Genomic DNA, 13,646 nt, shown 5'->3' on the forward strand with positions numbered 1-13,646 from the left:
TTCCCACGTCTGACAGGCCTCAAAGGGGAAGATATAGACGCTCCAGAGGTCGGGGGCAGGCTCAGGCCTCTTACAGGTCCAGACAATGGACTGCTTCTTCACCCAGAAGGGGAGAAGACAGACCTCAATCTCAAAAGAAGCAGACCCAATGACTCTCTCCGTTGGGCTACAGGTCCTCCTTGCCTGGAAGCCCCTCTTGGAGGAAAACTTTCTCTTTTCTACCAAAATTGGACACATATTACCCAGGAAAAATGGGTTTTAGACGTGATTTAAGAGGCTACAAATTCCACTTTCATACTCTGCCAAGGTCTTCAGGCTGGCCGGATCTGCCAAAACATCAATGGTCAGAGGCCTTACATCAAGTGGACGCCTTATTGGCCATGAAAGCCATAGAAACTGTTCCACTTCCAGAGATGGGAAAAGGTTTTTACTCCAGACTATTTCTGGTCCCAAGGAAACAAAACTCATGGAGACCTATTCTGAACCTCTCAGTGTTAAATACCTTTATGGAGATTCCAAAATTCAAGATGCTTACTCTGCAACAACTTCTTCCCATGCTCTCCCAGGATGCTTGGATGGTGACATTGGACTTGAAGGAAGCCTATTTACACATTCCCATCAGACAGGAATGCAGAAAATACCTCAGATTCAAGGCAGGTTCGAGACACTTTCAATTCTCTGTACTGCCCTTTGGCTTATCTACTGCGCCCAGAGTCTTTACCAAGTGTCTGGCTCCAGTAGTAGCTTATTGCAGACTCCAAGGAATTCAAATTTACCCCTACCTGGACGACTGCCTTATTCAGGCAGACAGCAAGGATCTTTTACTTCAACATCTACAGTTTGTTCAGCGTCTTCTCCTACTACTGGGATTCTCAGTGAACACAAAAAAGTCACATTTGATCCCCTCTCAACAAATTATCTTTTTGGGAGCTCTTCTAAACACAAGCTTATAAAGGGCCTTCCTTACTCCAGAAAAACAAGTACAGCTGGCATCAATTTTCAAAACCTTGGCTACTTTAACTCAGCTCACTGCAAGGAAATTCCTGCAGGCTTTGGGCTACATGGCTTCTTGCATCCTGTTGATTCCAAATGCTAGGCTTCATATGAGAAAACTTCAATGGTACCTAAAGAGTGTATGGTCTCAGCATTACCACAGCCTGGAAATTATGATACCTCTGATTCCCTGCCTCCAAAAGGAGTTCCTTTGGTGGTCCAGGGCTTGTGCTTCAAATGAAGGGAATCCCTTTCGTCTACCTCATCCTGCTCGGATCATAACCTCAGACACCTCGGATTGTGCTTGGGGAGCTCATTACCTAAACAATTGCCAGCAGGGCTACTGGACAAAGAAGCATCTTACCTGGCACATCAACTTGGAAGGAAATGTTGGCAGTCCAAAATGCTCTTCTAGCCTTCCAGAGTCTTTTGCAATCAGGCCATCTTCTGATTCGCACAGACAATACCACAGTCATGTGGTACATAAACAAGCAAGGGGGCTCTCACTCCTACCCCCTTTGCAGACTAGCCATGAGCCTATGGGACACAGCTCTAAATCTAAATCTGCATCTTCAAGCTCAATTCATTCCAGGAAAACAGAATCTCTTAGCAGACAGCCTAAGCAGAAATCTTTTGGATCCTCACGAATGGATGCTGGACCCCAACATATTCAGCAGGATTACAGCAGTTTGGGGAGTCCCTCAGATAGATCTGTTTGCATCTCATCTCAACCATCAGCTGCCTCTGTTTTGCACCAGGTCCTTCCACAAAGCAGCTTGGAAAGTGGATGCCCTGTCTTTCAGCTGGAGGAATCTTTCGGGATATGCCTTCCCTCCTCTTCCTCTTCTGCCTTGGGTGTTACTGAAAATAAAACAGGACAAACCCAAGATTTTCATTTTGATAGCTCCAAATTGGCCTCAGCAGTTTTGGTATCCAACTTTAAGACACCTGTTCTTGGAACCTCCTTGGATTCCACCTCTGTTTCCTTCTCTTCTGTCCCAGCTTCAGGGTCAGATGTTTCACTCTCAAATCAAGACTCTTTGCCTGGCAGCTTGGCTTTACAAGGGCCTTTGACTCCTTCTGCTTTTCCCAAACAAGTTTTGGATGTTCTCTTAGAAGCTAGGCATCCTAGCACTAGAAAATCCTATGCTTCTAAATGGAAAAGATTTTGTATTTGGATGCGGGCCGAGGTTCTAACCCTCTTTTGCCTGACATTTCTTCCATTCTACTTTACCTCTTAGACCTTTTCCTTAAAGGCCTCTCCTTTTCTTCCATTAAAATCCATGCTTCTGCTATCTCGGCTCATTACAACACTGATTTCCCCCCCATTTTTTCTCACCAGCTGGTGAGACAATTCTTGAGAGGGGCTAAGAATTTAAGACCTCCCAGAACTCCTCCTGTTCCTGCTTGGGACCTTAATTATGTTTTGGAAAAACTAACTTTACCCCCCTTTTGAGCCTGCGGCTGCTTCGGATATCAAGTTCCTTTCCTGGAAGACAGCTATTTTATTAGCTTTGACTTCTGCCAGAAGGGTTTCTGAGTTGCAAGCTCTCATGGCTGTGGAACCATACCTTATTTTCCACCAAGACAGAGTTGCCTTGAAGACCAATCCTACATTTTTGCCTAAGGTGATTTCTAAAGTGGCTTTAAATCAGACTATTCACCTTCCTACTTTCTTTCCAAATCCTCAAAACAAAGGGGAAAGGATTTTGCATTCATTGGACGTACACAGACAACTAAGGTTTTACCTGGCTAGAACTAAAGATTTCAGGAAATCTGATCAGTTGCTTATCTCTTATGCCTCTAGTTCTCTAGGCAAGGCTATCTCTAAACAAACTATTTCCAAATGGATTGCTCATGGGATAAGGTTTTGTTACTCTCACTTTGGGAAACAAATTCCAGGTACTGTTAGAAGTCACTCTACTAGAGCAGCTGCCACTTCAGCAGCTTTTCTCAGAGGAGTTCCTACCAAGGACATTTTGGAAGCTGCCACTTGGAGTTCAGTGCATACTTTCTCTAAGCACTATAATCTCCCTTTGTATTCTAAGTCTAGGGCAGGTTTTGCCTCTGCTGTCTTGCAGGGTCTTCTGGCTGCCCCTTCTTCTGCATAACCTCCTCCCTCATCACAGCTTTGGGATTCCACCCTACAGTTATGACTGCAACAGTGAAACACGAAGAACAAAGTACAGTTGTGTACACCTACCATAAATGTAGATGTTCAAGTGTCTTCACTGTTGCAGTCGGTGTTTCCCTCCCACCTATCCCCTCTTATCTTCCTCTTCTTTTGTGGTGTATTTGTGTTTCCTTTTTGGACACCTTTTGGTTATTTTGGGGGACTTCTGACATCTGGGGCAAGAAAGGCTGGAGAAGATGGCGTCGGCTGTCAGCTTTATATCCTTGCGTTCTGACATCAGGGTGCTTGCTGGAACAGCCGATGCCGGACCCAGACTTTGGGATTCTAGCCGACCTCGGGCTGCCTGCTGGCAGGATCACCCAACATTTATGACTGCAACAGTGAAGACACTCGAACATCTACATTTATGGTAGGTGTACACAACTATACTTTCTGTCTAGTTTCCAGAATCTTTTCTTATTTAAGAAAGGATACAAAGCTTTGTAACAGTTACGGATAAAAAGTTAATTTGTGTAATTTTTTTTTTCTTTTTAATTGCAGGCTTGCTCGAGAATTCGGCTTAGAGTTTGGCCATAGTTTTGTGAATGAATTGGACAATGTAAGTTGGATATCAAAACATTATCATTTCAAATTTTGATAAAGTGTATGCCTTCAGAAGTGTATGTGTATGTAATATATATAAGTACATTTCTATTTTTCAGATAACTAAAATGCCCTATATTGCCTGTATGTCATACACACACTGTCATCATCATACAATATTTTGTAATTGTGTTAGAGATTGTACTACATTACAGTATGTGCCACATTTATTTCTAACTCTGTCTAGCTTTCTGTTTTGCATTACATCTGTTCTAGATATCATTAGGCGTGAATCTGACAGTAATAACAAATCTGTGGTATGGTACTTCATACAGGATTTTGATGTGTTGGTTAACATTTTACAGGATGGATTATGCATATTCTAGATGTGGTTTCCCTAGTGAACCTGTGATCAGATGTTGTTCTTGATTGTCAGAATTCTATGCTTTAACAGTTAAAGGTTTTTCAATTTATAAATACCTAGCAGGATAACCCATATGCCCTTTTTACCTTGGAAACAATGTTTTTGTAACTTTTGTGTGTATCTGTGTCTTTATTGTATGCTGCAGCTTTTGAAACATTGCTGCACAAAGCATTAAAACAATACTAAATAATAATGAGTGGGTCCCCAAACATGACATCCTGTGCAGTAAATTGTCTGCTAAGTAGGGTTTGTATAAATTGAGAGCAATGCGAAGAAAGGCTGAAGTAATGAGCACTCTTTCATTACTGGAACCAGCTTTTTGGTAAATGTCAGGGGGCGAGTGAAAATAAACATCATGGCTGTATACAGTGGTAGGGATGGAAATACTTGTATTCATATGTCAAAATGTCTAGATGGTCACTGATTGAATAATTATTTTTGAAAGATAAAAAGACTCTTGTGTTTGAAAGAATAGTGAACAGTGCAGCAGCATAGATCTGTTATAAAAGTCTTCGTTCGGCTTTTTCCCAGTTAGGGGTCGCCACAGCGGATCACCTGTCCGCTCATGATTGGCAGTGGAGTTTTACAGTGTCGAGTTGCCAGCCCGGCGCCCAACCTTCCACAGAAGGCACACACACTCACGCAATCACTCCTAGGGCTAATTTAGAGTGTCCAATCCACCTACAGCTTGTCTTTGGGATGTCTATTAAGAGTACATTTAGGAAAAGATACACAAAAGGAAGAATACACAGTGACTGAGAAGCCTGGAGGCCCATTCTACATTGCTGCAATTCAATGATTGCCCATTAGTCAGTCCTTCCCTTCCTGTCTCGCATAACATGCATGGCACCTGTGAACCTGAACAATGCTTACTGGCAAATCCCCATCTTTTTCCCCCCACAGTAATCATATCAGATTTAAAGTAAGAAGTAATACTTTGTTTGTGGTCTTTCCATTTAGTCTTGCAACTGTTTCCAGAGTGTTTGCAAAGTGCCTAGGTTCTACATTTGTGGATCCCAAGGATGAGACTGTGCACATTTTCCCATAGCTGATTACCTTATTCAGGCTTGCTGTCCACAGCACTTGGTGAGTAGTCTCAAGGTAGTTTGTTGAGTAGAAAATGTGTGGATTTAGTAGGAATACAGGTCAAGATCTTCATGGTTGAACTGTTAGCTTTCTCCCAAAGTGTTTTTTTGCGTGTGTGTTCCACTGGAAAATTTCAGAAGTAATCTCTTTGTTTCTGTGGGCCACATTACAGACCACCATTTCAGAATGGGGTTTGCTATCACCCCAGATTGTTTTGACAGCTATAATTCTCATGGTATTCTACGGCATACTCCATGTGATAAATTTGAAGGCACTGCCAAAATGTTGTGGAAGCAGAAGAAGGACCCTTTGGATGTCTTTCTTTTTATGGTTGAGGATGGTTCATTTGAATCCAGAGAAACCATTTCTGCCATCCCCAGTATATTTTTCTTGATGACAGAACTATCAGACTCTAGATGGGCTGTTTAAATTTTTGGGAATTTTCAGTCCAGGAAGATTGGTCCCCATCAAGAAAAGGCTGCATCTCAGCCTACTAAAATAAATGCAGCTGGTGCTTCTGGCATTAAATGCATTCAGGTAAGTAAGTCCACATCAAGAAGTACTTACAATGACAACTCTACAGTCATGTGACACCCTTGTCCCCTACCTCTGCAAGATAGGAAATTGGTATTGACCATGAATCTGAAGCTGCCAGCAGCTCAACTTTCAGGCACAAAGACCCTTTATTTATTTATTTATTTATTTATTTATTTCCTTCCAGTTTGATTACCGGGGAAGTCCACTGGGCCCAGAGAGCCCATTTTCAGTGGAGACCCAGGGAAAAAAGCTCCATGAAACAGATTACAGTAAAGATAGCACTCCAATAAAAATAAAAATACAAGTACAAATACATATCAAATAATACAAAGTGTGAGCAGTATTGCCCATAGTGGAAAAATATTGTGCAGATACATTTTAAGAAATTCACACAGTTAAAGTCAAAAGCTATTTACAGAGTTTGAGAGATTGTATGGGAATTAGTTATAGAAGGTTATAGCCAGCTATAAGGTGCTTAGGAACTCAGGATGCTACCCTCCCAGGGGCTTTTTTTAAAGAGTTCTAGGTAGGGAGAATCCAGTTACGTTTCCATTTGGAGGAGAGGTAGGTGTAAAGCTGAGTTTTGAAGTTGCTTGCGTTTGACGTTGTCCTTAGTGTGGAAGGAAGAGAGTTCCATTTCTTACCTAAGGAGAAGAAGAGAAGAAATTGTCCAGCAGGACATTTAGGTTTGTGGACAGTAATTAAGTTTTGGTGTTCAGATCTGAGAGTTCTATTTGAGGTGTATGGGGGAAGGGTGTTAGTTAGAGTGGGGCATTTGGTTGGATTAAATATTAGTCTATGTGCTGTAGTGAGCTGGAGGAAGTCCAGGTTATTTGTGAATTCTAACCAGTTGTGGGATTGGAGGGTAACACAGTGATGAGTGGAATGTTTGCCTTTGGTGGCAAATTTAGAAATTTTGTTATAATAGCTCTCAAGTTTGGAAGTGATGGAAGAGGATAGGCTAGTTAATAGCGGGCCGCCTTACAGAAAGGAGGGAAGGAGGTAAGAAGAGGCCAGAGTATGCCTGGCAGAAGTAGAGAGGAAGTGGTTGTTTCTGTATAGCATACCTAGTTTTTGGTGGGTTTTCTTTATATTTTTCTGAATATGGATGTCGAGCTTGAGGTGTTCATCTATAGTTACATAGAGTAGTTTGGCAAAGGGAACACCTTTGATCAGAGAGTTGCTTTGGCTAAGGACTTGGAAGAAATTTTTATCAAAAGAGAAAGATTTTTGAGGGTGTGTATAGTAGTATTTTAGATTTGTTAGCATTGAGAGAAAGGTGATCTTGGCACATCCAGATCTCAGTAGTTGAGAAGGCAGTCTGAGTTTTAGATAGGAGTTTAGGGAGGTTAAAGGCAGAGCAGACAAGTGTAGAGTCATCTACATATTGGATGAGTTTGGCATTAGGAATAGCAGAGTGAAAGTTATTGATAAAGATATTAAACAGCATTGGTCTGAGGATAGACCCCTGTGGTACTCCAGTAGGGGTGGGTAAGAAAGGTGAGGTGCCTTTTTTCCATTTCACAGCCTGAGATCTATCTGAGAGATACAATGAGAACCAGGAAAGAGTGTTGTGGGAGAGATTTAGGTTTGAGAGGTGACTTAGAAGGTGCTTATGGGAAACGGTATGAAATGCTTTAGAGAGATCTAGGAGCACTGTGGATACCAAGTTCCAGAATCTCGGGCTTGATTGACAGGTTCTAAGAATGAGAGTAGAGCTGTTATGGTGCTATGTCTTGGTCAGAAGCCATGTTGGATTGGGGTAAGAAGTTGTTTTTTAGTCAGAAAAGGCATCGGTTGGAGGTGGATGCATTTTTCTAGGATTTTGGAGATTGGAGAGAGAAGAGCGATAGGGCGGAAGTTTGAAATGGTAGTGTTTTTTGCCTCCCTTGTGGAGAGGAAGAATAAAGGTGGAATGCCAGAGTTTAGGGACATAGGATTCCTTTATGGATCTATTTAATTAAGATACTAATTGCGAGAGCTATACCATCAGCAGCAGACATGACTTTTAGAAGGGAAAGTTCTGGTTACATCATTTAAATCATGAATGGCAGCTTCTTCCTCATGTCTTGGGTACCTAATTAGTGAGAGCTACCATTCAGGGATATGCCTGCCTGTCCAAACAATACTGATTTTACCCCTAACTTTCAAATTTCTGGACCAGAAACTACAATGCAATTTCAAATGTGCTTTGTGCATGTTGTCAGATTCCCTTACATCAAAGGGTCTTTAGAAAGCAGCAAAAGAGCAAACTTAGCTGATGCTGGTAGCTCTGTTTTGGCCCAGACAGCAGAGATTTTCATACGTTAAGGTGCCGGGTTCTCACTTTTTTTCACCCTCAGTTAGGGAAGACCTCATTCAACATCAAGGCAAGGTTTCATTTACAGTTTAGAGCTTCTCCATCCTGGAGCTTCATCACCGGTTTTACTGGTCACACAAGGCAATAAAATGTTCTACTTCTGTTGAAAAGGAAGGTGCTCTGTTATAGTGATTGTGATTTAGATTACCTTTCTGAACTTCTCTCTGAGGGTCTGTAAAAGCTCCAGCTCTCAAGTCTTTATCACTCATGCAGAAGATACAGAGGAATGAATTTCACACACAAGACTGAGCCTTGAAGGCAACTGTCTCAAATTTCCCAATTTCTTTGGTTTTGGAAATGTATGCATTGATTATTTATTTATTTATTTACAACTAATAACTCTGATTAACCCATAAGGCCATACACTTTTTCCAAATATGTAGCTAGTTGCAGTTGATTACATTATGATTGAAGGGAGATAAACCAATTTGGGGAGTCTTTAGAATACATTTTTCTAGAAGAACAGTAATCGGTGATATCTTTTTTTAAGAGTAAACCTTTCAGTTCTTTTACTAGCTGTTGCTTGGTGTATGGTTTACAATTTGGCTTACATTGGAAGAATTCATTTGCACTCTGGTGGGAGCAGAGAGCTAAATTCAATCCATCCAAGGTGGGAACTACTGGTCAATAGCTTATTGTGTTTTTATCTGATTGACCTGAGCTTATTGTGTTTTTATCTGATTGGCCTGAAGGTTTAACATTATAAAAGTCTTTCATCTTGCTCATATAAAAGTGTTACATTTTGCTTATTTATTCAGAGCTTTCTTGTGCCTGGACACCTGTGGCTACAAGACTTGGATTGCTTCTAAAGTCATCTGGCCTACAAAGTTGATACAAACATATTTTTCTGTACTTGCTCTATCTATTTCAGTGATGTTTAACACTTCTTTGCTGCATTTATTTATTTTGTTGAATTTATCACTGTTTTTCAGCCTGTATTTGTTAAAGAAACTCCATCTGTTTGTTATTGTACTGCTCTTAGGTTCTTCATAGGTAGGTACTAGGCTATTGATCCTGGGGCCTATATAAGCCTAGCCAAAAATGTTCCCTGGCTTTCGCCACCCAAGAAAGTTATTTTCCTGTGCCCCTGTCTAGCAGAGCCACAGAAGTGATCCCCAGGGTGAATTTCCTATTTCCCATCCGATTGTCGAGATTTTTCTTAAAGAGGTCTAATGAGGAGCTTTGCTTGACATGAATGGGTAGTCGGTTCCAGAGCATGGAAAGTCTCTGGGACAGGAATCTATCCCTCCAGCATGTTCTGTTTATTGTGGTGGCAGGTTTAGGTCCCTGGAGCGTGTGGCTCCGAGAGATTGGGGTTTCTTTGTGTAGCATGTTCAACAGATCTGAGTTTGACATGGCTTTGTATGTTAGGCAGAGGTCGCCTCTGAGTAGGAGATAAGTGACGGAGTAGAGTTGGAGTTGTTTGAGACGGTCTGCATATGGCATCTGTTTGAGGCCGGTAATCCTGTTAGTGAGGTATTTCTGTGGCCTTTCTAGTTGTTGTATATGTCTTGTGAGATACATGCCAAACTGGGCATTGTACTCCTATAATGGGTCTGATGAGGGATGAGTAGAGAGGAACAATGACCTCTTTTTTTCTGGAGGTGAACCCTTTAGTGATGAGGTGTGCCACATAGGATTTCCTGACTACTGTGGTGATGTGATTATCAAATTAGAGACTACTGTCCACCTGTGTCCCAATGTCTCTTATCACACTTTCGGTGTTTAGTAGGCTACCGCCTATGTGGTAGTTCATGGGTACAGTGTTTTTCCCAAACGGGATGACAGTGCACTTCTTGGCACTGAGGTTGAGGCCATGACTTTGACACCAAGCATCAGTCTCAGTGAGGCCCCTTTGTAGAATGTCCACATCATTAGGCAATTCTATTATGGCACCTAGTTTGCAGTCATCTGCAAACTTCATTAGCCAAAGACCTGCTGTATTAGCCTGGACTTCTGAGAAGTAGATGCCAAACAGGAGAGGACCCAGGACTGAGCCCTGTGGTACTTCATTTGTCACTGGTCTGAAGTTGGATTTGGAGTTGGCTACTTTCACTGTGTGGGTTCTGTCAGTGAGCCAGTTGGCCACCCATCTTGTGACACACGGATTTATGCCCAGTCTAGTGAGTTTATCTAGAATGCCAGAGAGGGGGATGGTGTTGAAAGCCTTGGCGAGGTCAAGCTAGGCTGTGTTCACCACCTTACCCTCGTCTATGGCTCCGGTGACTGCTTCAAAGAAGTCAGTCAGGTTTAGGAGACATGACCTACCTTTTACAAACCCAAACTGAGTGGGGTCCAGAGTTTGGAGGCTACCTATGTCCTTGTTTATAAGCTCCAAGATGATACATTCCATGGCCTTGCAGACCAGGCTCATCAGGCTAATGGGCCAGTAGTTCCCGGGGTCTGTGGTGGCGCCCTCTTTGTGGAGTGGGATAACAGTCGCTGTGCGCCATTCAGTAGGCACAAAGCCTGAAGTCAGGCTATGATTGAACATGGTACTTAGGTGGGGTGCCAGTTTGTTCAGTAGTTCATGCAGAACGCAGCCTGGGATGTTGTCAGGTTCCATGGATACTGTGTTCTTGGCTTTGGAGAGTGTGGTCTTTACTTGTGCAGCCATGATTACAGAGGCTTTACATTCTTTCGGTATAGTAATGGGCCCTTTGCGGGGGTGAGGGGGTGAAGTTTGCACTGAACCTATCTGCCAGGATATTGGCAATATCAGTTGGTTCTGTATATCTAGTGCCATTGTGCTGTAGCTCAGAGCAGATCTGAGTGTCGCCATTAAGATTCTTGACATAGCTGTAGAATGCTTTGTGGTTGTCTTTAGAATCAGTGACAATTTTATTTTTGTAACTAGCTTTGGAAGATTTTATGAGGGATCTCAGCTTCTTACTGAGGCTGACCAGAGAGTTCCTGCAATCGGGGGATTTTACTCTTTTTTTGCAGCAGCAGCTTCTTCCTTCTGTTGTGGAGTTTGTTTATGGCATGGCAGGGGACCACCAGATTGGCTTTCTTTTTTTGGAGGATAGCGTCTTGGTTCTGTTGGGGATGGCACAATCCATGCACTTGTGTATGTGCTTATACAGTGCATTTGTATAGGATTCAGCAGTCGCACCTCTATTTTCCATCTGTATGGGTGTCGTGAAGCTTGCCACTTCTGTCTTAAGAAGCATGAAGTTGGCTTTTCAGAAGTTTTTTATGGTAGTTTCCTTAATGGGGGGTGGGGGCGGGATATTGATGTCTAGGGTGATTAGCTTGTGGTTTGATCTGACCAGCGAGGAGTTGACCTCTGGTGTGGAACATCTGTTGCCCATATTGGTAATGACCACATCCAGGATATTGCTGCCCCTGGTGGGGGTATGGAGAAGATGATCCAGGGCGATGGAATGTATGAATTCTGGAAAGCGTTGAGCAAATGAGTTAGTACATGAGTAGTTTTCCCAGTTGCTGGTGAGGTAGTTGAAATCACCCATTATTAGGGTATTGGGCTGTACCTTAGGAAGAAATGGAAACAGATGATCTGCTGTGGAGACCCCTAATGGGAACAGCTGAAAGAAGATGATGATGATGATGGGCTGTACCTTAATATTACCCAGTATATCAACAAACATGGAGTGGGCATCTTGGGGCATGGCAGGGGATCTGTAACAAGCTACAACCTGGTTTGCAGTCTTGCCCAGTGTTAGTTGCACTTGGATAATTTCGGATGCATTATATTGAGCAACTAGCCTGGAGGTGTGGATATCCTTAATGAATATGGACACGCCTCCTCCTTTATTGTTTTGGTCCAGGTTAGGTGGCCGAAAGGTGTGGTATGACTTATAGCCTGGTAATGCAGGGGTGCTCTCTGGAGCCTTGGTCTCTGTCACTGCACAGATGTCAATGTTCTCTATTTTAAGAAGTGCCCCTAGTGAGTGCATTTTGAGGTTTAGATTTCTAGCATTGACTACCATTACCCTTAGATTTTGCTTGCTTATACCTGCTACAGTGGTGAGTTTGTCATTTGAACCTTGCCTAAAAAAGGCACTATAGGGGTGGCAAGAGCCTTAGCCAGTATCCGGAATCCAAGGGGCGACTGGTGCAGGCCACCTCTGGCAAAGCATTGTGGTCTGTCGATCATGTCATCCAAGGCAGACAGACACTGGATCCCCTTAGAATGACACCAGAAGCTTAGCCAATTGTTGAAGTCAATCATTTTGTCCTTGTATTGTAGTGTCATTCTGGGCAATGGCAGGATGCTACTCAGGCTAGGGTCATACCTGCATGGGCTACATGATCTGAGAGCTCCTCCATGTCTTTTTTCATGTAGTCCAGGGAGGTACATCTCAGGTCATTCACACCAACATGGACAATGACAGAGTCATATTTGTACTTGTGGAGTGACCTGAGTGCTTACGTTATGTGGTGGATCCTGGCACCCAACAGGCAGCTGACGGTAACTTTCTCCTTGTTTAGCATGGTGAGTGGGACATCAGTGTGCCTGACTATAGAGTCACCTATGACTAGTTTGTTGGGTATGTTGTTTTTCCATATGGACTGAGGTTGAGTGGCATACTGATTTTGTGGACTATGTGTCATTTGGGTAGTGCTGGGGGTGGTGGTTGCTTGCATTTCAGCTTTGGAGGTCTCTGTTGTTTGGGCAGATTTTTATTGAGAACCTCCACTAATGTAGGTGTGTGTTTTGTGTTACTGTGTGTGGGTTTAGGTGGTGTAGGGTTTGATGGACTATGTATTGAGTATGGTGTGGTGCAGGTGTTTACCTCCTCCTATTGACCGTCTAGTACAGTCTTGGCTGGAGAGAGCTTGGCTTCCAGTTTGGCTATATAAGTGCATCTCTCACAGGTTGGTGGTAGGAGGAGAGGGATGTCAGTGTACATGAGGCAATTGCTACATTGCCCCAAGATGCCCAGATTCATCAGGTGGACAGGGGAAAATACCGGAAGCTTGACCCTTAGACATGCCTGGATAGGTGCTTATTAATTTAAGTACTAAAAACTGTTTACCTCCTAACAATGAGTGCTGCATTAATTTGTAGATTATTTAGTGCTTGCATCGAGTTTTGAACAAGTGCTGAGCACAAGGAAACAGTTTTGAGTGCTAAAACTAGAAAACTGGCTAGTTCTAAGGGAAAATTAGAAGAGCAGACTTTCTGGCACCGGAAATAGTTTAATCCTAGTTAAACAGCACTGCACAATGCGCAAAACCACGCAAACACAGGTTTTTAAACAGAAAGATGAAAGGGATAGAAATAGGCCAAAATGGCCAATAAACTACAGATTCTGAGCTGAAACCACTCCTCCAGTGACAAGATAGGCTGCTCATAGCTCACCACTCTCACTGATGAACAGAGAAGCTTCCTTCTATCTTAGTAAGGTCTGGACAATACAGAAACTACAAAACAGCCCAGAATTCAGCAAAATCTGAACAGGACTCTACTGGTTATAGAAAGGCAGGATACGAGTAGAGAGAGAGGATTTGTTTATTTTTTTTTTAAAATTAAAACAGATGCAGTAAAACAAATTATTTTAAAG

At 42.6% G+C, this 13,646-nt stretch overlaps 1 protein-coding gene across 1 annotated transcript in view; it reads left to right on the forward strand.

Annotated features, from left to right (window-relative positions):
- MMAB (metabolism of cobalamin associated B) overlaps positions 1-13,646 on the forward strand; it is a 379,881-nt gene that overhangs the window by 84,996 nt on the left and 281,239 nt on the right. Inside the window, exon 4 of the mRNA XM_044068508.1 lies at positions 3,668-3,725. Coding sequence (XP_043924443.1) covers positions 3,668-3,725 — 58 coding nt within the window. The remainder of the gene's footprint in view (positions 1-3,667; positions 3,726-13,646) is intronic.

This window comes from Protopterus annectens, chromosome 4.part0 (assembly GCF_019279795.1).
Source record: "Protopterus annectens isolate FY-2018-M chromosome 4.part0, PAN1.0, whole genome shotgun sequence".
In the NCBI taxonomy this organism is placed as follows: domain Eukaryota; kingdom Metazoa; phylum Chordata; order Ceratodontiformes; family Protopteridae; genus Protopterus; species Protopterus annectens.